Here is a 23,406-nt window from a genome sequence, read left to right as displayed (position 1 = left end):
CACTACATGTTCGTGTCACTTACCACATGCAACTCATGACCCGGTTGAGAAATCCTGCGCAACAAACACACACACAAAACTCCGCTGCTACCCAGATAAACAAACTATATCCACTGTTTCCCTGAGGCTGGCTTTCTTCTCCTTACATCCAAAAACACAGTTCTTCTTTCATGGCATTGTTGAGTCTTGATATTAAACAAAGCTATCACATGAAGTGATGTTTGTAAGTTCTAGCCATAGACTGTAAAAAAATATGGACGACGCGACGTCGCCTCCCACCATTGTAATGAATTGAAGCCAAAAATGTCCGACCACGGTCGCCGCCATGTTACATAAAAACGTCAGTTTGGAGCCGAGGCATGCGCAGAAGGAATCGTCCGTGAAGCCAGAGGCAGAGCCGCGGTATTAAACTTCCGCCCAAACGCTCGCGCGGCCAATTCAACCACTCCAATCATAACGACACGCCCCGTTTCTATAGCATCAAATTACAAGCTAAAATGAAACTTATCACAAAAATTAACACTTGAACATATATCAGCGTGATAACAACTACTTGAAAGGACCAAAACCATCTTTCGAAAACTTTTATTGGAAGTGTAAATATTTTTTTAATTTAGAGCAAAGTCCTATTCATTTGAATGGAGAGGGCGGGGTTATGACTTGTACTGCAGCCAGCCACCAGGGGGCGATCAAAGAGCCAAAGGCTTCACTTTTCAAGGCTTATGAGGCACACCCGGTTCTAGCGTCTCCCGCTGATTGACGGGTGGGCGGGGTTTTCCAGGGGAAGTGCCCATATAAAGAAGTGATACGTATAGAAACTCCTAAAATGTCAGCTGGACCTGTAATCTCAAAAAACTTTCAGAAACTTGTACGATCCCTGGCGAAGTGCATTTGGGACAGAAATACTCTGTAACACGTCCAACTGCTTTTTTGACACTTTGCTTATGTTTAGCATGAGAAAACAACTCTATAACTGTGTTAATAAGTCAGAATGCATGAAATACCATTGAACCACCCCTTTAATATAACTCTGGCATGTTTTTGGACAAGAAGTCTTGTTGTAAAGAAGATATTTTAAAGATTTTTAAAGGGGAGGTTTAATGCTATTTCAAGCATTCTGACTTATTAATACAGTTTAAGAGTTGCAGTCCTCATGCTAAACATAAGCAAAGTGTCAAAAAAGCAGTTGAGCTTGTAACAGAGTATTTCTGAGCCAAACTCACGCCTCCTTTTTCCTACAAGTTTCTGAAAGTTTTTTTCAAATGGGGGTATCCGTTACGACTGATTGACCCCATATTCCTTTTATGGGCCTTTACCCCCAGAAAAGCACGACTGCCCTCCAGGTCAAGTGAGAGCGAGTACGCGCATTAGCATTGCACCGTCGAGTAAAAGTCACCGGTATCACTGCACAGCACGCGACAACTTTGTTTTAGCAAGACAGTTCGACAAAAGAAGTGTGTTTTTGGATGTAAGGAGAAGAAAACCTTTTTTAGCTTTTCTTGTAAGACAACAGTGGATGCAGTTCGTTTTTCCCGGACAGCAACGTAATTTCGAATGAGTTTGTTTGTTTGTATTTCAGAGAGGACTGCTTTACAAACAGTTTGATGCCGGATTTTCCACTTTTTTTACAACTATTGAAGCGGTCAAAACTTTAAAAGACCCCGTTTAGGAGTCACAACCACAGGCGTAAGTAATTCAAAATCTCACGTGTTTTGTTTGCAATTGCGCATACGTGCATGTAATGTAAACAACACCAACAACAGCACTTTTGTACTGCATTTACAACATTTACAACATTTAAAACGGGCAAATGCAGTTTAAAATTTGATTATGTTGCTTTTTTATTAAAATAGCGGATAAACAAGCAAGGATTAATTACCTGATAGAGACGTCCTGGTGTAATCGTTGCTGCTATTCTTCCTGTTCGTCCATTACTGACTAAGTATCTGATTCTGGATCATATTTATAATATAAGGCTGGTTATTAAAAAAAAGTTTTTTTAAAATTTGATTTACATCTATGTCGGCTGTAAATCCAAAAGTAGTATCCGAAGCTGCGCGTACTCGTAACTCTTCAGCTCCGCCTACCGCACGCCTTCAAGTATTCGACCTTTTACGCCAAAAATCGGAAAGGCTGTTTTTTTTTATAAATCTGACTAAACAAAAGACTCTTTGGACATATGAATGATGAAATACTACTCTATATATAAGCAAGATTAACATTAGATTGGCAAAAACGTCCTGTGTTATGTCAGCTTTAAGGAAGTGTTTGAAGGTAAAAAATAAAAAAATGTTATAGCAGTTTAAAATTTTTGTAATATATTAAAAATTACGCAAAATTGTATTATTTTATACATTAAATTATTTTAAAAAATGAGGTTTGTGTTGGTTTGTTGTGAGGATTGCTGCATACTCTTGTCACAAATTAATAAATTACAGTCACTGCATTATTATTGCTGCTAAAAGGTTTTTAAAATATGAAAACTACATCTTAGACCTTTCCAACAATATATAGTTTGTTGTGATAGAATAATACTGAAGTAAATTCTGGTGTGCCGCTCACGGGACAGTGACCATTAACAGGTTTAAGCCAGTTTTTTATGTTTTATACTGATTGTTTCCAACAACTTTTTTAGTTGCAAGTACCAGCATCTATCCTCTCTTTACAGAGTGGCAGGTGGGGAACTCTTTGACTTCCTGGCTGAAAAAGAGTCACTGAGTGAAGAGGAAGCCACCGAGTTTCTCAAGCAGATCTTGGATGGAGTCAGTTACCTGCACTCCAAACAGATCGCCCATTTTGACCTTAAGGTAGGCAGTCTATTCTGAATAAGTTGTACGATTTGATTTGCATTTGCATTCATGTCCTTAACCGACTTGTCTGTGATTGGTCAGGATACCTAACATTTTAATCGAAATGCAATGCACTTGTAATCTTCTTTTTACCTGTATGTTATTTTTGCCTCTGGCACAATAACACGACTGACACAAATAAATAAACAGAGATTATGTTTTTTCCCCCTTCCACTTAAATCACTTCCTAGTGTAACCGGTCTAACTTGATGGCTAACATGATGTTTAACACTTACAACAACACTCACATTACCTACAGAACAAAATTAAATAAATGACACAACATTAACATTTATGTTATATGTAATCCCTCGTGTCATTCTAACAATGACATTTATGTCATTAGATCCCTTGCTTTCAGAGCAGTCATCCATGCAACTTTCCTTAGCATATCTGTGACATATTTTCAAAGTCATTTGAGCTTTAAAGAGATTAGGGCATAAATAAAGAAAGCTCACTTCAGTAAGTATTGTTTCTATGGAATGTTAAAATAAGAATCTGTTACTGCCAGGCTTGAAAACGGCTGTGCTTTCTTTCTAGAGAGCGTTTCTGAAGCTTTGCATGTGATTTTCATGTGCTATGGCCAGTTTCCTGGTTTCTCTCTCTCCCTCACACACTCTCTATTCGTCCTGCTTTTTTGTTCTGTATATCATTAGTGTCTGTATTTTGATCGTTTCTTTCTTTCTTCATGTCATCTCAGCCGGAGAACATCATGCTGTTGAACCGGAGCGTGCCTCATCCACGCATTAAGATCATTGACTTTGGCCTGGCCCACAAAATCGATTTTGGCAACGATTTCAAAAACATCTTTGGTACTCCGGAGTTTGTAGGTCAGTGTTATCCACTGGTCATACTATGGAGATCTGTTGTAATTACACCTGCTTTTATTGTTATGGGACTCTTTACTCCTTTCATGTGTAATCTGCACTTCTGACATGACTGTAAAAAGCACCATGAATTAATCCCTTGTGACCCAGTGAATCCTGCTAGATAATTGAACTGTCATGTTCTTCACAGTTGCCTCCTCTATGCATTCGCTCAAACAACTTTATCCTGGAAAGTAAAGATTATGCAAACATTTGACAGGTAGTCAGTATTTATTTTTGTACAACTCGAAAAAAGCCATCAACAAGCCCCCAGTCATCCTGTAAAGCAAACAGACATGTACTCACACCCACCCTGCTGTGTGTCTTTGACATTACATCCAGTACTACCTGTATGACAGTCAGTATGGCTTCAGGCAGTGATAATAAAACGGCGCTATAAGAGACACAGTGCTAAAGGCTATTTCAGTGCACAAAAATACACCCAGGCTCTGGTCAATCTGGACACATGGTCTTAAAGACATTAATTCAATACAGTCCTAAAACAGTAGTTGACCGATTAACCAATTACACAGGCACAACTCTATTGATTTTTATATAGCCGCAGGGTGTAGCTTGATTTCTTATAGGCATGATCAAGGACCAAATCCAGACTTCAAGCTAGATAAGCGAAATTGTTAATCTAGTCACTTCTCAGGCTTAGGGGGCAACATCTCTCCTGTCTTTTTTCCGTGTTTGTTAATTAACACATCAGAGACTGAGATCCGATGAGTCATTTTACAGCTTCTGAAGAGAGAAACTATTATAAAATCCTACGTCATCAAGTCATCTTTTTCGGACAGAACTTTTTACTTTAAACTGCGATTTTGTTTTGTTGTTTCAGCCCCAGAAGTGGTAAACTATGAACCTCTTGGGTTGGAGGCAGACATGTGGTAAGAATTATTGTTAATATTAATATAATTTACTGTTACCTCACTTTTCCTATGCTAACTGGTTGTTGTTTTTCTTTCTGTCTAAATATAGGAGTATAGGAGTGATCACTTACATTCTGTGAGTATCCATATAGCTGTCAGTGTTGAGATGTTGTAAAGATAGCAGATATCGTTACAAATGAAATCTGAATGCATTTATGGATTTTTACTCTGGCTGGAAATAGTCTCCATTTTCCTAATTGAATTTTTTCACATAGCATTGCTGTAATCACATTCCACCATAAAATTAAGCATAGTGGCCAAATATAGTTAAATATGGAAAAAAAATTACTTTGTTTTGCACTAACCGTGTTAGTTACTTTAGTTGGTTATTCATAAGCTTGCTTAATAGAAAAACAGCATCCACAACTATGGCACTGCCTTGGGCATTTATGTTTCCATGATCTGCACATTGTCTGATTGTAAAGCTGGTGCTGTGTTTCCTGAGGGGACAGTAGGTTTTCCTGTTAAAACTATGTGTGTGTGCGTGTGTTAATGGGAAAGGGACCTGTAAGTATACCACAAAGGGATAAGAGCTGAAATGGCCCTTCTTTTTGATTGGAAATATATTTTTATGTCTCTGAATAAATGGAAGACTAATCAGTAAATGAAAGAGTCTTTCAAGAGTGTCTCTTATAAAAATGATCATTAAGATGGCATATAAACTGTATTAATGGTAATGGTCAAAAGTAATGGAACAGTTAAAAGCTGTTTTATGGACAGGCATTGTCTATTTTTAAATAATGTCCTCATGAATGACAGATGTTAAAGGTCTAGAGTTGATTGTAAGTGTGGTATTTGCGTTTGGAAGCTGTGGCTGTGAACCCAAATCATTCAGATCAGGGACATCTTCATGCAAGTGACACAGACCACACCTAGGTCCCAAAAACACAACAAATCCACCAGAGAGATAGCAGGGACATTAAGAGTGACCAGATCAACAATTTGGTACATCCAGATTAATAAGAAAAACACACTGGTGAGCTCAGCAACACAAAAATCCTGCTTGTCCACATAGGACAACAGTGGTGGATGATCACATTATCCTCTCCATGATAAAGAAAAACCCCCCCACAACGTCCAGACAAATGAAGAACACTCTACAGGAGGTAAAGATATCACTGTCAATCAAAACAATAAAGAGAAGATATTACAAGGAGAAATACAGAGGGTTCACCACAAGAAACAAAAGCCACAAGAATAGGAAGGGGAGATTAGACTCCAAAAAAAGTCAGACAAGCTTTCAGAAATCTTTTTTTGGAGAGATTAAACTAATATCAACCTGTATAAGACTAATGAAAATAAAAATTATGGAGAAGGCCAAGAACATCTCATGATATCAGCAGACAACATCTTCAGTAAAATAGTGTTCAGGCAGTGGGATTGCATTTTCATGCATGGTTTCCTAAGGCACTGGATCACTGGTGTTTTTCTGTGATGTATCAGAAGACAGAAGCATTCAGATTTATTTTTCACTTCTCTGGACGTTGTGACGGGGTCCTTCTCTATCATGGAGAGGACAATGCGATCATCCAACACTGCCATCCCACAAAGACAAACAGGATTTTTATGTTGCTGAGCTCACCAGTGTGTTGTTTTTTAATCAGGATGCACCAAATTGTTGATCTGGTCACTCTTAATGTTCCTGCTATCTCTCTGATGGATTTGTTTTGTTTTTGAGGCCTAGGTGTGGTCTGTATCACTTGCGTGGGGATGTCCCTGGTCTGAATGATTTGGGTTCACAGCCACAGCTTCCAAACGCAAATACCACACCTACAATCAACTCCAGACCCTCAACATCTGTCACCCATGAGGAAACTATTCAAAAATAGACAATACCTGTCCACAAAACAGCTTCCAAGTCAACTGCTCCATCACTTTTGACCCCTTCAAAAAGGGGGAGTTACATATAAAACAGCTGTAATTCCTGAATCCTTCAGCCAATTTGGATGTGAATGCCCTTAAAGTAAAGCTGAGTGTGTGCACTTTAAGCCAATATTCATTATATGACTTTAACTGGAATACATTTTGGTAAACAGCTAAAATAACACAAAATGTGCCTCTGTTCCAATACTTATGGAGGACACTGTACTTGTCAGACAACAAAAGATAAATGTCTACATAATGCTTGGATTGTATACTTTTAAACTATTTAAGTGAAATCGAAAACAAATATTCTTATTTTGTGTAAACTGTATTAGAAAAAGGAGAGGTACAGTCTTTCTCCTGTTACTTCATTACTTGAAATGGGCCGAGATCGCCACACCTCCACACTATTGACAAATAGAAGAGCTGAGAAAGTCCATATGCATAGATCACGGCCCACATTCAAGGGAGAGTCAGTGCATCATCCAGTTTATGCATTCAGTGCTGTGAATCTGTTGAATCCGTGTTGTTTTACTCGAGTGCAGCAAACAGGACATCTAAATCCTTATTTACTTGCGTTTGTCTCTTCACTGCAAGTTCTCTCCAGACACGAGTGAATAATTTTTGCTTCTATCAAACAGTACGAAGCGATGGCCACACACATCCGCAAACACACGAGGCATCATATTTGATGCGCTTTGTGCTATTCTTATAAATGACGTGATTGCAAACGGGACATCCCGTCTGTCTTCGCACAGCAAGTACATTAGATGCACGTTCACACCTTGCCAGGCATTCCTTTGTGCTTCTTTCAAACAACACACGATGGAGTAATGTCGTCTGACCACGTGACTTTCCTCTACGACTCCTCTGGATTATCCAGATGGTCATTGGCAAACTTAAGACGGGCCTGGACATGTGCTGGTTTAAGCAGGGGAACCTGCAGGATTTCAAACCATGACGTCTTAGTGTATTACCAACAGTAACTTTGGAAACAGTGGTCCCAGCTCTTTTCAGGTCATTGACCAGGTCCTCCCGTGTAGTTCTGGGCTGATTTCTTACCATTCTTAGGATCATTGAGACCCCACGAGTTGAGATCTTGCATGGAGCCCCAGTCCGAGGGAGATTGACAGTCATGTTTCGCTTCTTCCATTTTCTAATGATTGCTCCAACAGCGGTTCTTTTTTCACCAAGCTGCTTGGCAATTTCCCCGTAGCCCATTTCAGCCTTGTGGAGGTGTACAATTTTGTCTCTAGTGTCTTTGGACAGCTCTTTGGTCTTGGCTATGTTAGTAGTTGGATTCTTACTGATTGTATGGGGTGGACAGGTGTCTTTATGCAGCTAACAACCTCAAACAGGTGCATCTAATTTAGGATAATAAATGGAGTGGAGGAGGACATTTTAAAGGCACACTAACAGGTCTTTGGGGGTCAGAATTCTAGCTGATAGACAGGTGTTCAAATACTTATTTTGCAGCTTTATCATACAAATAAATAGTTGAAAAAAATCACATATTGTGATTTCTGGATTTTTTTAGATTATGTCTCTCACAGTGGACATGCACCTACGATGACAATTTAAAATTATAATTTTAAATTAACCACAAACAAAACTCTCACATTCATTATGCGCCTTATTATGTGAGTCTTTGTTTCCTCGGGTGTCAATCACAGATTATTCAGGAGCTTTCACGCCTCCTCGCATATGGCATTTTTAAGCAAAAAGTGTCATATTTAAATTTGTCAAATACCAATGAAATGACTGAAGTGACATTTGTAAAAACAAAGCATTTTCAATTACAGACTATAAAACGTTTTCATTGCCATTAAAGTCTTTCTATTCATCCATCAGCAAACGCTAATATCAACAGTCTATAAATAGCAGGAAACTCCTCATTCATGATTGGCAAATTAAAATAAAGCTTTGCTTCAGGTAGATCTCACTCACCATTTTCATGTGCAATTTTGTCACTTGCCTTGCGGTCTTATTCTACCTTTCTTTTTTCACACTTTTCAAGACAAACTGTTTCTCAACCACAGGGAGTGCATGTAATTGGCAGTGTGAACTGAGAACAGCTGTAATGCTACAATAAGTAATGAAGTTGATCATCGCACAGATTTATCAGTTTTTGAACTTCAGTTATAAATTAAAAAGGTAATCATGAAAGAAGTGGTCTGCACAGTGCAAACCTTAGTCTATAATAACAGAGAAATTCACATCACAAAAGAAAAATAGAGCATAAAAAGGCATTCATGCATTAAATGCTATATGCCAGGCCTATTCAATTCTGTTCCCAGAGGACCATGTCCTGCAGAGTTTAGATTTAACCCTGATCAAACACACCTCCCTGTAATATAAAGTAATCCTGATGAAGCTGGTTTAGATGTGTTTGAGTAGGGTTGGACTCAAATCTAAAAGACCTCCTGTTACACTTCAGCAGGTACTTTTGACCTGCAGTTTATAAAATTGGTCCCACCGTGCTTGCCTCTGTTGAAGACATCCAAAAATCGTGTATTTACTACCTTACCTGGATGTGTTGGATGTCACTTTTTTATATCTTTAGGCTTAGTGGAGCATCACCTTTCCTGGGTGAGAATAAGCAGGAGACACTTGCCAATGTGTCAGCTGTGGACTATGAGTTTGATGAGGAGTACTTCAGCAGTACCAGTGCTCTGGCCAGAGACTTTATCGCACGGCTACTGATCAAAGACCCAAAGTAAGAACACTGAAGTAGCTTGTTATCTGTATTAAAATATCAATACCACTTAATGTGTTAGTAATGATTTACATCTTAGAATAATAACATCCCTAACTGATAAAATACTGAATCTGTTAACCCTGCAAGGTCTCCTCAAATCAGATAACTCTTAACTGCAAAGGAACTGTGTTGTCAATGAACAGGAACAAGACCTTTGCACGTTGCGCTTTAGACAAAAGATATTCCTGTTCTAGTTACATATTCAACCAAACTGCATCTCTTTTCTAGTTGACTGTCTTAACTTAGTTGTAAATTAACTGGATTGACTCAATTTAGTTCTCTTTTCTTTAAATGTGAGAACTTGCACTACTTCCATGGAAGTATTCTCTGTACTTTCCCAAAATGCATCATTCACAGCATAAATGCTGTTTACGTCAATACCGACTGATGCTGATATGCAGCATTCCACCTTAGACAGCGTTCAATCACACAATTCCTTCTGTAGCGCATACTCTGATAATCATCTTTTGCTTTGTACTATAAATCTGCTGTTGTTTTCCACCTAAGGTCATGTATATGCTTCTCTGTAACTGCTTATTGTTTAACTTAGAAAAAAAACTTGGCAAAGGATCAAGATGAAGAGAGATTCTAGGACTGCTTGGCTGTTGCTTATTACAAGAAATGAGTAACAAAAGTGTAACTTTCTTTTCTCACAGAAAAAGAATGACAATCTTGGACAGTCTTCAGCATCCCTGGATCAAGGTTTGCCCAACAACTATTACATATATAAATCGGTTATCAACCAGCTCTAATGTTAGCTTAAATCAATGGTTCTCAAACTTGGGGACGCAAGATGGTGCCAGGGGGTCCAGTTTTATGATATTTTATAAAATAAATTTATCATAAATTCTGTGCAATTAAAGGGGACATTTCACAAGAATTTTTAAAGATGTAAAATAAATCCCCAGAGTACGTATGTGAAGTTTTAGCTCAAAATACAATATAAAGAATTTATTATAGCATGTTAAAATTGCCCCTATGTAGGTGTGAACAAAAAATGTGCTGGTTTTGGGTGTGTCCTTTAAAATGCAAATGAGCTGATCCCTGCACTAATTGGAAGCACCGGTGTTTGGATAGTGCCGATTAGGGGGCGGTATTATCCCCTTTTGACCAGTGTTGTTTTCGTAAATGATGACTATAACAAAATGATTTCATTGACCCACCTCTTTTTTATGATGATAACGCAATGATGACTAGCTAAAAATGGCTCTAAGGTGACGAAAACATGACGAGACACTTTCGAGTTTTCGTTGACGAGACGAGACGGAACGAAAATGATATGTCTGACGTTCACAATGCATGTCATTTCTACCTATTTTGCGTGAAATCTGCTAAAAAGTATCAGCAATGCTGCCGCTTCTTATCCTTGTTTTGGGTACGCCCACCACCCAGTTGCCGCCATGCCGCGCACCAGATTTCACACAACACACCTGGGGCTGTGGCGAGTTCGAAGGACCGTGGCGGTGACGCCAATAAACGGAAACGACGAAATTACTTATGGATATACTTTCAGTATAATCCATCAGAGAGAAAAACGGAATGCATATTGGGAGACGACGGAAAATGTGGCCACAAACTAGGTGGGAAGAATACCACCAACCTCAAGCGGCACCTGAAGGCTCATCACGCTGATTTTTTTAACTTCTAATCTTTTGACTAGGGTAACTAACAAGTCACGCTGTTAACATATCATATACATTAAATTTTACTCGACAATAGGCTTGTGACACATTTCATGGTAAGCTTAAGGTTTTACATGTATCTACTTGTCAAACCTAAGCACATTTTCAAACCTTTTTAACCTAAATTAATTTGTTAAAGACTACTTTTATTACTAAAATTGACTTAAACTTAACTAAAACCTTTTCGTGGTTTCATCGACTAAAACTTGACTAAAACCTTTTCGTGTTTTCATCGACTAAAACTTGACTAAAACTATCAAGTTACTAAAATGTGACTAAAACTAAAAAGCATTTTCATCCAAAAGACTAAGACTAAAACAAAAAGGGCTGCCAAAAACAACACTGCTTCTGACATCACAAGGGGAGCCAATTGAGCTATTTTTTCACATGCTTGCAGAGAATGGTTTACCAAAACTAAGTTACTGGGTTTATCTTTTTCACATTTTTTAGGTTACATAGAAGCACTGGGGACACAATTATAGCACTTAAACATGGATAAAGTCCATGATATGTTTATGATATGTCCTCTTTAAACCTTAGACAAATAAGGCTACTAAACAGCGCAACATTGCATCATTTAATATTTTTTGTTTAATTAATATTCTACGTTTTATGTCATGAATGGTCTTTGGGGGCACTGAGGAATGCACCCTACATGGGGGGTGGGTCACACCAAAACGTTTGAGAACCACTGGCTTAAATGTATTAAATATGTCCTGATAATTTGTTTTCTTCTTTAGCCAAAGGACACGCAGCAGGCACTGAGCCGTAAAGAGTCAGCTGTGAACATGGAAAAATTCAAGAAATTTGCTGCACGAAGAAAGTGGAAGGTAATTTGCAAATATTTTATCTAAATGTGAATTTAATAATGCTTTCAGAGGAATCAGCATTAGGTACCATAGTAAAACTAAGTCATTTTGTCTCCACATGCTATTTAAAGTATACAAAACAAACCCTCACCTCTATAAAACAATAATCAACCTTGCACACAATTGCACTGCTCTTAAGCGTAGTATTACAGTAATTTCTTAAAAACACATAATAAGCAGACTACATGTTTGAATTTGAAGGCTTATCTTTATTACATCTTATTTCAATTTAACAAGATTGTAATTGCTGGGTTTGATGCTATAAAATAAAAAAAACACGGGGGCAGGTGTTATGAATATGCTTTTATATAGTTTGTTTGTTTTATCTCTCTTTCTCAGCAATCGGTTCGCCTCATCTCGCTGTGTAACCGGCTCTCCCGCTCCTTTCTGTCCAGAAGCAACATGAGTGTAGCACGCAGTGATGACACACTGGTAAGAGCTCATGTTTAGTCACCATTTATTATCATTATATCCCTGAGTTACACTTAAACATTAACCGGCATGTGGGGAGATGAGTGGCAGACACAATTTGTGTTGAAGCTTCTGCATTACAAACCCAGTTTCCAAGTTCAGGCAGATACACAAAATAGCAAACAAGCACAAACTCGTCTCCTTGGCAGCAAACTGGTAAAAGGGAAGAGTAAAAAGGAAGAGCATAAAGCCTGACTACAGCAGAGGAAGCCAGTGTGTCTGAGTGCTTAAATGCTCGGTCTTTATAGAGAGAAACAGAGTCAGCGCTAATGAGTTTCTGTAGCCTCCCACACACCTGAACATAAAGAGAGACTCGCACACAGACTAAAGACCTTTTCACACACAGATCGCAGAAAATACATGGACAATGTGTCCAGGGATAATTTGATTTTGATTCATTCACACTGCCAATGATTTTGCATTTACACATATCCCATAAAGACACATGGCGTAACGTGACTTCTAGTCGTTCTGTTTCTAGTCGTGGATTTTGTCCGCAGCGACTTTATTTTCTTATTATCTGCGATTTCTCTTTCGCAAAACTTTTTTTTTATCATGAACTAGTGCATGATGTTCATTTTTGCAGGTGAACGATCTCAGTTTTCTCACGGAAAGTGATGTGCTCCCTGATTTTTTTCTTTATTCCAGTTTGCAGACATTTCTCGTCATGAATGTTGATCTGCATTTAAAACCTCTGCGTCAAAGCAATTGAACGATTGACTGACACACCTGTCCTTACTACAACACGCCCCTTATGCCATTGTTTTTTTACTTTTTTTCACCCAGGACAGCAATGTTACTAGGTCCCCTTTCCCAAAAACAATTACAGGACTTGTTTAAGTTCACACAGATGCCACACTGACAATTTTATTGGTCTTTTCTGTAGGGATGTAACGATTCAACCGTGTGTCCCATTAAAAATGCCTGTCTGGAGTCGATTCTGAATCGCAAGGGTGCGATTCTTTGTGCGTATACTACGGCATTTGGTCGGTGGGAGGTCCTTGTCAATCTGGGGTCATGACGAGTTGGAGTCGTTTGTGGCGTGCATTTAAAAAAGCAACACTCGTAAAAACCAAATCATTTAAAATATTCTTTATTATCATGAAAATACCTGAAACAATTTGAAGAACAGTGATATAAATATGCATTTAGACATTTCCTGGAATAGCATTCGTAATGCTACTTCTTCCGTGGCACAAAGGGAGTTTCTGCATGGGAGCGCCCCCTGGCCTTCGGATGTGCCTGGATTTCACCGTAATTCATTCAAATTCACTAGGCACTTTTAAAGGGAAATTCAGTCATCATTTACTCACCCTCATGTTGTTTTAAACCTGTATGAATTTCTTTATTCTGTTGAACACAAAAGAAGATATTTTAATAAATGATGGTGAGCACACAGTTGACCGTAACCATTGACTACCATAATATTTGTTTTTGCTCATATGGAAGTCAATGGGTACCGTCAACAACATTAGGGTGAGTAAATGATGACAGAATTGTCATTTTTGGGTAAACTCTGCTTTTAATATTGAACTTGGCTTGATTATATAGCTAGGGATCTTTTCATTTATTTTAACTAGGGCTGTTAAAAGATTAATCGCGATTAATCGCATCCAAAATAAAAGTTTGTGTTAACATAACAAATGTGTGTGTATGGTGTATAATTATTATTCATATATAAAAACACACCCAATTATGTATATATTTAAGAAAAATTTATTATATTTATATATAAAATATTTATATTCATATATAATATAAATTATATAAATGTATATACAGTATTTAAATGCAAATATTTCTTAAATATATTCCCTGAATGTGTCTGTATTTATATATACATAATATTTAGACACAGTACACACACATATGTTATGTAAACACAAACTTTTATTTTAGATGCGATTAATCGCGATTAATCTTTTGACAGCCCTAATTTTAACATTATTTTCCCTGCTGTCCATTACTTTACAAAGCAAATTGGCCAAGAGATCTGAAATATCATGTAAAGAGACCTTTTATCAGAAACTCAATACAACTTTAAAGGAACCGTATGTAGGATGGTGGCCAAAAATGGTACTGCAATCCCTTTCAAATTACTGTAGAGCGGTGTATATTGCCAGATAGTAGGCTGCAGGATCCAACAGGAACGTACTGGTTGATACAAGAAGCATCCAATGGCAAGTGACAGGGGTGGAGTGGGACCAAAAAATCTACCAGGATATTTTGTATACCACCGGCCCTCCGTGGTAAAAAAAATGTCTCGTAGCCTATTTGTAGTAAAACTAGGGTAATACAAATCGTAATCAATTTGCCCCCCCAAAAAACATTTTCATAATATTAATAAAATCATTAAATCATGGCTAATTTTCCTAAATGAGTAACTATACAAAATGATACCTGGTTGAAAGACGGAGATGCGCACCTCAATCAACTATTACATAACAGAGCGAGGCCAGAGATGAATGTGCTCATAAACGGAGTAATATGGAATAATTTGTGCATCTTTGAATAACTGTAAGAATATTTCCTTTAAATATAATTTTTGTCATCTAAGTTTTGAGAGATAATAATGGTTTTTCCACGGTTATTGCTTATTTGTTTTAACGTGTTTGGCGCATTACCTCAGAGTTTATTTCAGTAATATTGCTTTTTTTCCCGCTAATAATAATACAATTTACATGCCAATCCTGCTTCCTTGTCTTTTTATTCATTTCATTATGCTGTAATGTTAATTTATATGTGGATATTATATAATCTCGTCTAATATTCAAATCATATCTGGAATAATGTGTGCATCTTTGAATAACTGTAAGAATACAGTTCATTTGAAAATAATTTTTGTCAAAGTTTTGAGAAATAATAATGTTGTGAGGATATTTATATATTCAAGTTGAATACTCTCGTCTATTAATATGGAAATCTAATAGAAGGAAATATAAAATGTGATACTGCCAAGTTACCCTTCTAAATTTTATTTATGATATCTAGCCATATGGAGCTAAACCTTTGCAAATGTGCTGATTTTATCCATTCAAGTACTGACCACCCGGCTAGAGAGTGTAAACATCCTTCATCCACACTTGTTATCAAATAGTCTCCGCTTGATGGATCAATCCGACCGCATATGTACTGCAATAAACAGGCATTCGGCGACGCTGCTTTTCACATCAAATGCAGACAGGCTATGCAATTTGGAGAGGGGCCGTTCAATAATCCCCCTATATTAACTTGGACCTGCCGAACAGGTTGATCACTTTTATATAGCCTACGTGTTGAGCAAAGAGGCTGCACAGTTTGACCAGCGGGAAGCGGCCGCACATCAGGCCGCCAGACGGGGTTGCTATATAACTTGCAATGTATAACTATTATCAGACCAGCCCTCGCAGCCTCAAAACACTACCGGCCCACCGGGAAATGTCCCGACTCTCCCGATGGCCACTCCGCTACTGGCAAGTGACGAGTCCTACACATTACGTTTTTTACTTTTAAACCTTTTACGACGAGTCTTTGTTTACAAGCTATTAAGTTTACAATGTTTCATATTGATAGAGAAGAGTATTAAACTTGTCATGCCGTATATCATTACAAAGGGTTTAGATGTCATTTTGAAGTGCTGTTTCATAAATAATGCTCTAGCAAAATTAATAATACATTTAATGCAATGAGGTCATATCTGAATTGTTCATTCATAAAATGACATCATACCTTTAGTATGAAACAGCACGTCCATAATAACTCCAGACTCCCGCTGCTCCATGCCAAACGTTCACAATATAACATCCACTTGCAGTTTTTGTCCACAAACATATTACATATGAGTAATATTTTTTTTTCAAACCAATTTTTATTATCCAGACAAGTTTACATTAAATCATTAAAGAAACAAACATTAAAAAAAGAGGAAACATTGCCTGCGCTTTTATCTTTTACATTAAACTAAAAGAAAAACAAAACAAAAAGAAATCACACTAACAACAGAATAGCTACCATTCAAAACCCCCACACCCACCCACTCAGGAGGATTAAAAAATATTGACGGTCTCTACAAGCGATTATACTTAAAAACTAAGAATAACTTAAAAAAAATAATAAGTCAAAAAAGGAAGACCAGTATGAGGCCAGTTTTGGGCAGCTAAAAAAGTATTGGTGTGATTGGCAGGAGAAAATGAGCATCTGATACAGGAGTAATCTTTTTCGGGAAACAACCTATGAAGTTTAGCTTTGGTAAAATGAATTCGATGAATGACTTTTAGCTGAATATCAATATTACATATGAGTAATATTGATATTCTATTGGATTTTGTATAATATAATCCTCAATACATATTGTTTTTCAATAATTGTGCACAGAGAGCATTTCTACTATGGAGAAGGCATAACGTTATGCGATCAGGGCAGATTCAAATTCTTCTCCGTTACAGCCGTCTCCATCTTTCAAATGCATCTCCTATAGACCGTTTCAGCAGTAACAACATAAACAAGCGGTTGTCGCGGTCCGCACGTAACTTCCGGTAAACTCCGCTAAGAATAAATAACAACAAAGTTCTTTAAACGTAGTTTATTTATATAACAAGCAAAAAAACAACACATAGATTACCTAGGAAACCTAGGTAACACAGACTTAAGTAGGTTAATCTGACTGTAATCTATACATACACTTAAGACATAAACAAATGTTTTTATTAGAAAAAGAATACTGTGGAGATAATTTTGTTTATATGTGCCCTGTCAATAACAGCGAGATTTTATGTTTCCTTGTTTTTTTTTTAAACGCGTTTCTCTCGTATGTGCACTACCGAGGGCACTTAAACGCGTGCACATACAGAGACCGAGAGTGAATCGCAAACAGCGCAACAGTCCCTCCACATAAAAACGTTACGTTGTTTTTCATTGCTTTATTCGCCAAATGTATGTTAATGGATTACAGTATGAGACACATTAGCGCGCCTCTCTCTAAAGTTTACACATCAAGACATGCTTAATCTTTGCAGACACGTGCAAACAGCTCGAACGTGAGTGAAACCTGCTTGAGCACGAAGGGGAGGAGTGGGAGACGACTGATCACCGTGAGTGAAACCCAAGCGCTAGCGCACAGATGGGAGGGGCGCGGTTGACATTCATTTTCGTCTGGATTCGGCCCGAAACCGATAATGCCATTTTTGGCCGAAATTTTCGCCGACCGAAATTTCTGCGCACCCCTAATCTATACAAATCCTTGTTTTATTTCAGACTTTGTCACGACGTAACTAGAGCAGATTTGGCAACCTGTATTACAAAACACTTTTGACTTTGTGATTGGTTGGTAGAAGTAGGGTGGCGCATCAGACCAAACAAACACTACATGACAACATAAACATCAGTTGAACTCCACTTTTTAAATGACAATATCCTGGCCATACCACTGTTGTGAGTGATATAAGTATTTGAAATGAACATGATTTCTTAATGTCTAGTGACATATCAGGGCCATTTTATGATTAATTGATATATTACTATAATTTCTTACATACTGTTCCTTTAAAGTAATTTGAACCATGTTAATAAGATGGTAAATTATACTGTACTTACCATTACAAAGGGAGACTCACAATTGACAGCAGATAGGTACATAGCAGGTAACATATATACAGGATAGTAGAATTTTTTGTCTTTAGCTTATCACAGATGTTTACAAACAAAACATAATCACATTAAATCACATTGGAGTCATGTGTCACAATCCACGAGTGGCTCTAACATGAATATCCTTAGAAGCCGTGGGATGTTTTTGTGTACAGGGTGTTACCTTTTGTGCGTAGAGTATGTTAGTGCGTGTATTGTGTGTAATTGGATATGCTTGTCCAGTATGAATGTATATGTATGTGGGTCTATCTGGGTGTTACTCTATAGTGCGCTCAGCTTGCATGGCTTCGCCGCTGTGCCAATGACAGCCAGTCCGTTTTCTCTCCAGCTGCGTATTTGTGTTTTCTGACCCAGAAGTCAAAGCTATCAGTTGCTCTGTGGGGGTGACTGGGTGACATGGCAGTGAACATTGAGGAGAAAGTCTCTGCTCCGCCCCCGTCTGCATTATTCAACAGGATTAGGACTTCACGCTGTGTACTTGCTGATAAAACTGTCTGTAGTACTACTGAGCGTAAAAGGATTTGCTCAAACTGTGACTGTCAAGAAGCTGCGCTTGTTTTCCTCTCAAAGCTTATTGTATAGTTTTCAAAATATTTTTTGTATTGTCTAAGCTCATATTATTTCCTTTTTTATTATTTGAGATAAGCATTTATTTTAATGAATATATATACGAACCATGGAGCTCAAATGAGTAGCACAGGTTCTTGTTTGGCCTGCTATATGCTGATACATTGCCTCTTTGAGTGTGTCTCAAACTATATCGAAAGGCATGTTAGTGAACAGCAGTAATCCTTTTATGTGCAGCATCCACTTACCGGTAAATTGGTTACTGTAGGACTTCTGAACAGTTATGACATAACCTAATTAATATTCATAAGGTTTACAATATGCCCCCACCACATTTCGAAATGTTTTACGCTGATGAAAACTATGCAATCACTTAAATGATACTTTAATTTCAGTGTCATTATGAAAGTAATATTTCGATTCATTCATGCAAGGACATTTTGTCTTTTGGCAGGATGAGGAAGACTCGTTTGTGATGAAGGCTATCATCCACGCAATCAACGATGACAATGTTCCAGGCCTAAAACACCTACTTGACTCACTGACCAGCTATGATATCAACCAACCCAACAAGGTAAGAGGGAGAAACAAACAAACAGACATACACTCACCTAAAGGATTATTAGGAACACCTGTTCAATTTATCATTAATGCAATTATCTAACCAACCAATCACATGGCAGTTGCTTCAATGCATTTAGGGGTGTGGTCCTGGTCAAGACAATCTCCTGAACTCCAAACTGAATTTCAGAATGGGAAAAAAAGGTGATTTAAGCAATTTTGAGCGAGGCATGGTTGTTGGTGCCAGACGGGTCGGTGTGAGTATTTCACAATCTGCTCAGTTACTGGGATTTTCAAGCACAACCATTTCTAGTGTTTACAAAGAATGGTGTGAAAAGGAAAAAAACATCCAGTATGCGGCAGTCCTGTGGGCGAAAATGCCTTGTTGATGCTAGAGGTCAGAGGAGAATGAGCCGACTGATTCAAGCTGATAAAAGAGCAACTTTGACTGAAATAACCACTCGTTACAACCGAGGTATGCAGCAAAGCATTTGTGAAGCCACAACACGCACAACCTTGAGGCAGATGGGCTACAACAGCAGAAGACCCCACCGGGTGTCACTCATCTCCACTACAAATAGGAAAAAGAGGCTACAATTTGCACAAGCTCACCAAAATTGGACAGTTGAAGACTGTTCTGATGAGTCTCGATTGCTGTTGAGACACTCAGATGGTAGAGTCAGAATTTGGCGTTAACAGAATGAAAACATGCATCCATCATGCCTTGTTACCACTGTGCAGGCTGGTGGTGTAATGGTGTGGAGGATGTTTTCTTGGCACACTCTAGGCCCCTTAGTGCCAATTGGGCAAATCGTATAAATGCCACGGCCCACCTAAGCATTGTTTCTGACCATGCCCATCCCTTTATGACCACCATGTACACATCCTCTGATGGCTACTTCCAGCAGGATAATGCACCATGTCACAAAGCTCGAATCATTTTAAATTGGTTTCCTGAACATGACAATGAGTTCATTGTACTAAAATGGCCCCCAAAGTCACCAGATCTCAACCCTATAGAGCATCTTTGGGATGTGGTGGAACGGGAGCTTCGTGCCCTGGATGTGCATCCCACAAATCTCCATCAACTGCAAGATGCTATCCTATCAATATGAGCCAACATTTCTAAAGAATGCTTTCAGCACCTTGTTGAATCAATGACATGTAGAATTAAGGCACTTCTGAAGGCGAAAGGGGATCAAACACAGTATTAGTATGGTGTACCTAATAATCCTTTCGGTGAGTGTACAGTATAAAGGCGATACAGGGACTGCAAAAGATAGAATGACTGACGGCTACGCTCATAAACATGGAGACTGAGTGATGTTATAAATGAAGTGGTGACTTGGTGTCAGTCCAGGCGATCAGTAGCCAGACTGAGCTCGATTGAGCTGATATCAGTATATCAGTGTCACTGGGAAGCACTGACGTCTGAATTAATGCACGTGGTTGAATTGCATTTTTCAGCCCTGCTCAGCATGTGACTAAGAAAAAGTCATAAGACTCTCATGCTGGCACTTTCCACAAATTTGGGGAACAAAATGCTCAGAAATTGTGTGTCAGAAGGTTCATACTTAATATTATGAGCTGTTTAGGTTTATTTACAACACTGTACATGTCTGAATACTGTTAACAATGTTGGTTTGTGTTATTGATTAATACAATATAAATTTGCTGCTATGCTAGTAGGCTCCAGCTTGGAAGCAAATGTCGGTATGTGCCGATGTGTATCAATGCCTGTTATTGGAATTTAAGAGCGTTTAAAATAAAATAACGTGTGGCATTAATTACCATTATTGTTTAATCATGTTAGATATTTGCAAGAGTGTAAGGATGTGTAAAAGTGTTTGTGTTTGTGTAAGTGAAGAATGGGGCAGGGGTTTATTGAATTTGTATCAGCTCACTAATGTAAAGAGATAAGTGTGCATTTAATTGCTTTGCTCAGAGGTGTCTTGTGTATGCATGTGTGTGTATGCACTATTCCCACAGCTCATGCATTTATTCATTTAGATGAGTTGATCGTCATTTTAGAGAAATTATTTCAGTCTTACTCAAATTTTTGGGCAACTACTGAGATCCGTCTTTGTCAATTAAAACTGCTGTGTGAATGATTCAAATTAATCACGCTTATTTGACTCGGCCTGTTCACACTAACTGGCATAAATTGAATTAAAGATGCTTTTAAAAGCTGTGAGGAGCTATTAGTGCCTTGTTATACTAAATGCATTGATTCAATTTTTGTTTCTGTTTGTGTGCATACTTCAGCATGGAACACCCCCACTCCTGACTGCTGCCGGCGGTGGAAACGTCCAGATCATTGACGTGTTAATGAAAAAAGGGGCAGAGATTCAAGCCCTTGATAAGGTATTCCATTCTCTAAGATGATTGATGTACATGCACTAATAACCTTGTTTTCTCTTGTAATATCACAAATTGTTTCTGAGCCTTTACTAAATGCAGCAAACACCGGTTATTTCATGCATTATGTTTGTCAGCAACAAAAGTTGCATTTGTGCCACAAAAGCAAGCTAAACTATCTAAAGCAGGAGAATCAAAGGGCTTTATAGCCTCGAACTCCTTAAATTATGGACCAAGGTGTCTTTGATATTAGTAACCTTATTGTATGAAATCTTTAAAGATTTAAATGTAAACATTGAATGCAATTTTGTTTACCATTAATGATTATGTAAGGAATAATTGATGACAAGCCGTTGAATTATCTGAAAATAATGCACACCCAAGGTGGTAATGCAACACGACTCAAAAACATTTTCACAAAAGTTTCACAAAATGCCTTCCAGAAAAATTTTCTCCTGAAAATATATAAACATACAAATATATAAAATGAAAGAACAGACCCTCTGCTTACAAACAAACAAAAGGAAAAAAGTTTCATCCTATCTAGGGCTGGGACAACGCGTCGACGTCATCAACGCCGTCAATGCAAAAAATACGTCAACGCAAAATATGCGCATCGATTCGTCAGACCCAAAATGGAGGCGCTGTAGAGTAGTAGCAACGCGAGTGGCTCCAGTTCACGCCGGTTTCACACAGCAAGTGTGAGCAGTGCGTATGCACCGTGTGTTTTTTTCAGCGCCCATGTTAACAAGTATGCACCCCGCCGCATGAGCAGTGTGAGCGATCGTTTCTGCATCGGTTCTATTTTTGCTGCGCTGCTCACGCTCAATTAAAGTGACAGTGCTTTTTTTATGGTTTAAATGCTCGTGGATTGACGCGAAAAAGTGTCATTTTACCATAAAATCGTGAATGTGATGCCAAGTGTGTTTTAAACAGTCATGACTTTGAGCAATTTAACAAAAAGCGATTAAATATGTGAAAACACACTGTTGCCAGAAGACTGCACTTTCATTCACTCTCTGTCCAGCAGTAAGAGTCCTCATCTATCTTAACAAACTTAAGAGAAAGAGATTTAATAATGTATGTGCTTCTTAAGTCTATAATTGATTTATATCTGTTATTACATGGACTAGAACAGCATGAAAACAATGTGGATTAAACAAATCAAGTTATAAAAATTACACTGACCATCAAAAGGCACATTGAAGAGGTTTTGCTCATAAATGCATGTAAAATAAAGTAATGTGAACTTTAGATTTTTATACCGTTACTAAACTGCACAGTATGTGCTGCAAACGCTTTATTGAATGCTACCTCTGACTAAGAATGCATTATTTTGTATAGTCTTTTTTATTTTGAAATTTTAAGAGCAATAAACAAATATTGAAATGTTTCCATTCAGATATGAAAATCAACATGTATAAATTGCTATTAGTTAATTAATGGGGAGATAATGGAGAATCGAACCGAAGTCGAATCGGAATTATAAAATGAATCGTTAGATTAATCGATGCATTGAAAAAATAATCGGTAGATTAATCGTTTAAAAAAAATTGTTTATCCCAGCCCTAATCCTATATTTATTTTTTTCTGTTTATAAACTCTTAAATATTGGTATTTTTCTTCAAAAATATAACATTTTGAGGAAAATAGCTAAAATAATCACATTTTGTGAAGGAAAGTTGTTATCAAAACATAAACACAGTGTAAAATTAATAAATAATGTTTTGCTTCAGGTTTTTTTAATAAATTGGGTAAGGTGCCATCTAGTGGATTGGTATTACAGATTAACCTAAAAACTAATCAGGAACATGTTTTCTCTTAATTGACGAGATAACTCGTCAATGGCGGGGAATGAGTTAAGAGAAAACACTTCCTTGCCAATGACGAGTTTTTCCAGCAATCTATATTTCCGCTATTATCCACCAGTTGGCAGTCTTACACAACATCTTAGGGCAAACAGTAAGAACTCCATGTATGTTTTGTTCATCGCTCTGATCTCTAT

The 23,406-nt window shown here is 37.8% G+C and overlaps 1 protein-coding gene across 2 annotated transcripts in view; it reads left to right on the top strand.

The window, feature by feature from the left end:
* Positions 1–23,406, top strand: part of dapk1 (death-associated protein kinase 1) — a 102,645-nt gene that overhangs the window by 42,086 nt on the left and 37,153 nt on the right. For both annotated transcript variants that reach the window (XM_073860698.1, XM_073860699.1), the window contains exons 4-13: positions 2,669–2,807; positions 3,550–3,679; positions 4,557–4,605; positions 4,697–4,723; positions 9,074–9,226; positions 9,925–9,970; positions 11,691–11,780; positions 12,159–12,251; positions 18,937–19,056; positions 21,309–21,407. In XM_073860698.1, the coding sequence (XP_073716799.1) occupies positions 2,669–2,807; positions 3,550–3,679; positions 4,557–4,605; positions 4,697–4,723; positions 9,074–9,226; positions 9,925–9,970; positions 11,691–11,780; positions 12,159–12,251; positions 18,937–19,056; positions 21,309–21,407 (946 nt within the window). The remainder of the gene's footprint in view (positions 1–2,668; positions 2,808–3,549; positions 3,680–4,556; positions 4,606–4,696; positions 4,724–9,073; positions 9,227–9,924; positions 9,971–11,690; positions 11,781–12,158; positions 12,252–18,936; positions 19,057–21,308; positions 21,408–23,406) is intronic.

Source organism: Misgurnus anguillicaudatus, chromosome 22 (assembly GCF_027580225.2).
Source record: "Misgurnus anguillicaudatus chromosome 22, ASM2758022v2, whole genome shotgun sequence".
Taxonomy (NCBI): domain Eukaryota; kingdom Metazoa; phylum Chordata; class Actinopteri; order Cypriniformes; family Cobitidae; genus Misgurnus; species Misgurnus anguillicaudatus.
The sequence above is the reverse complement of the archived record's forward strand: the minus strand, read 5'-3'. Positions and strand labels throughout refer to the sequence as shown.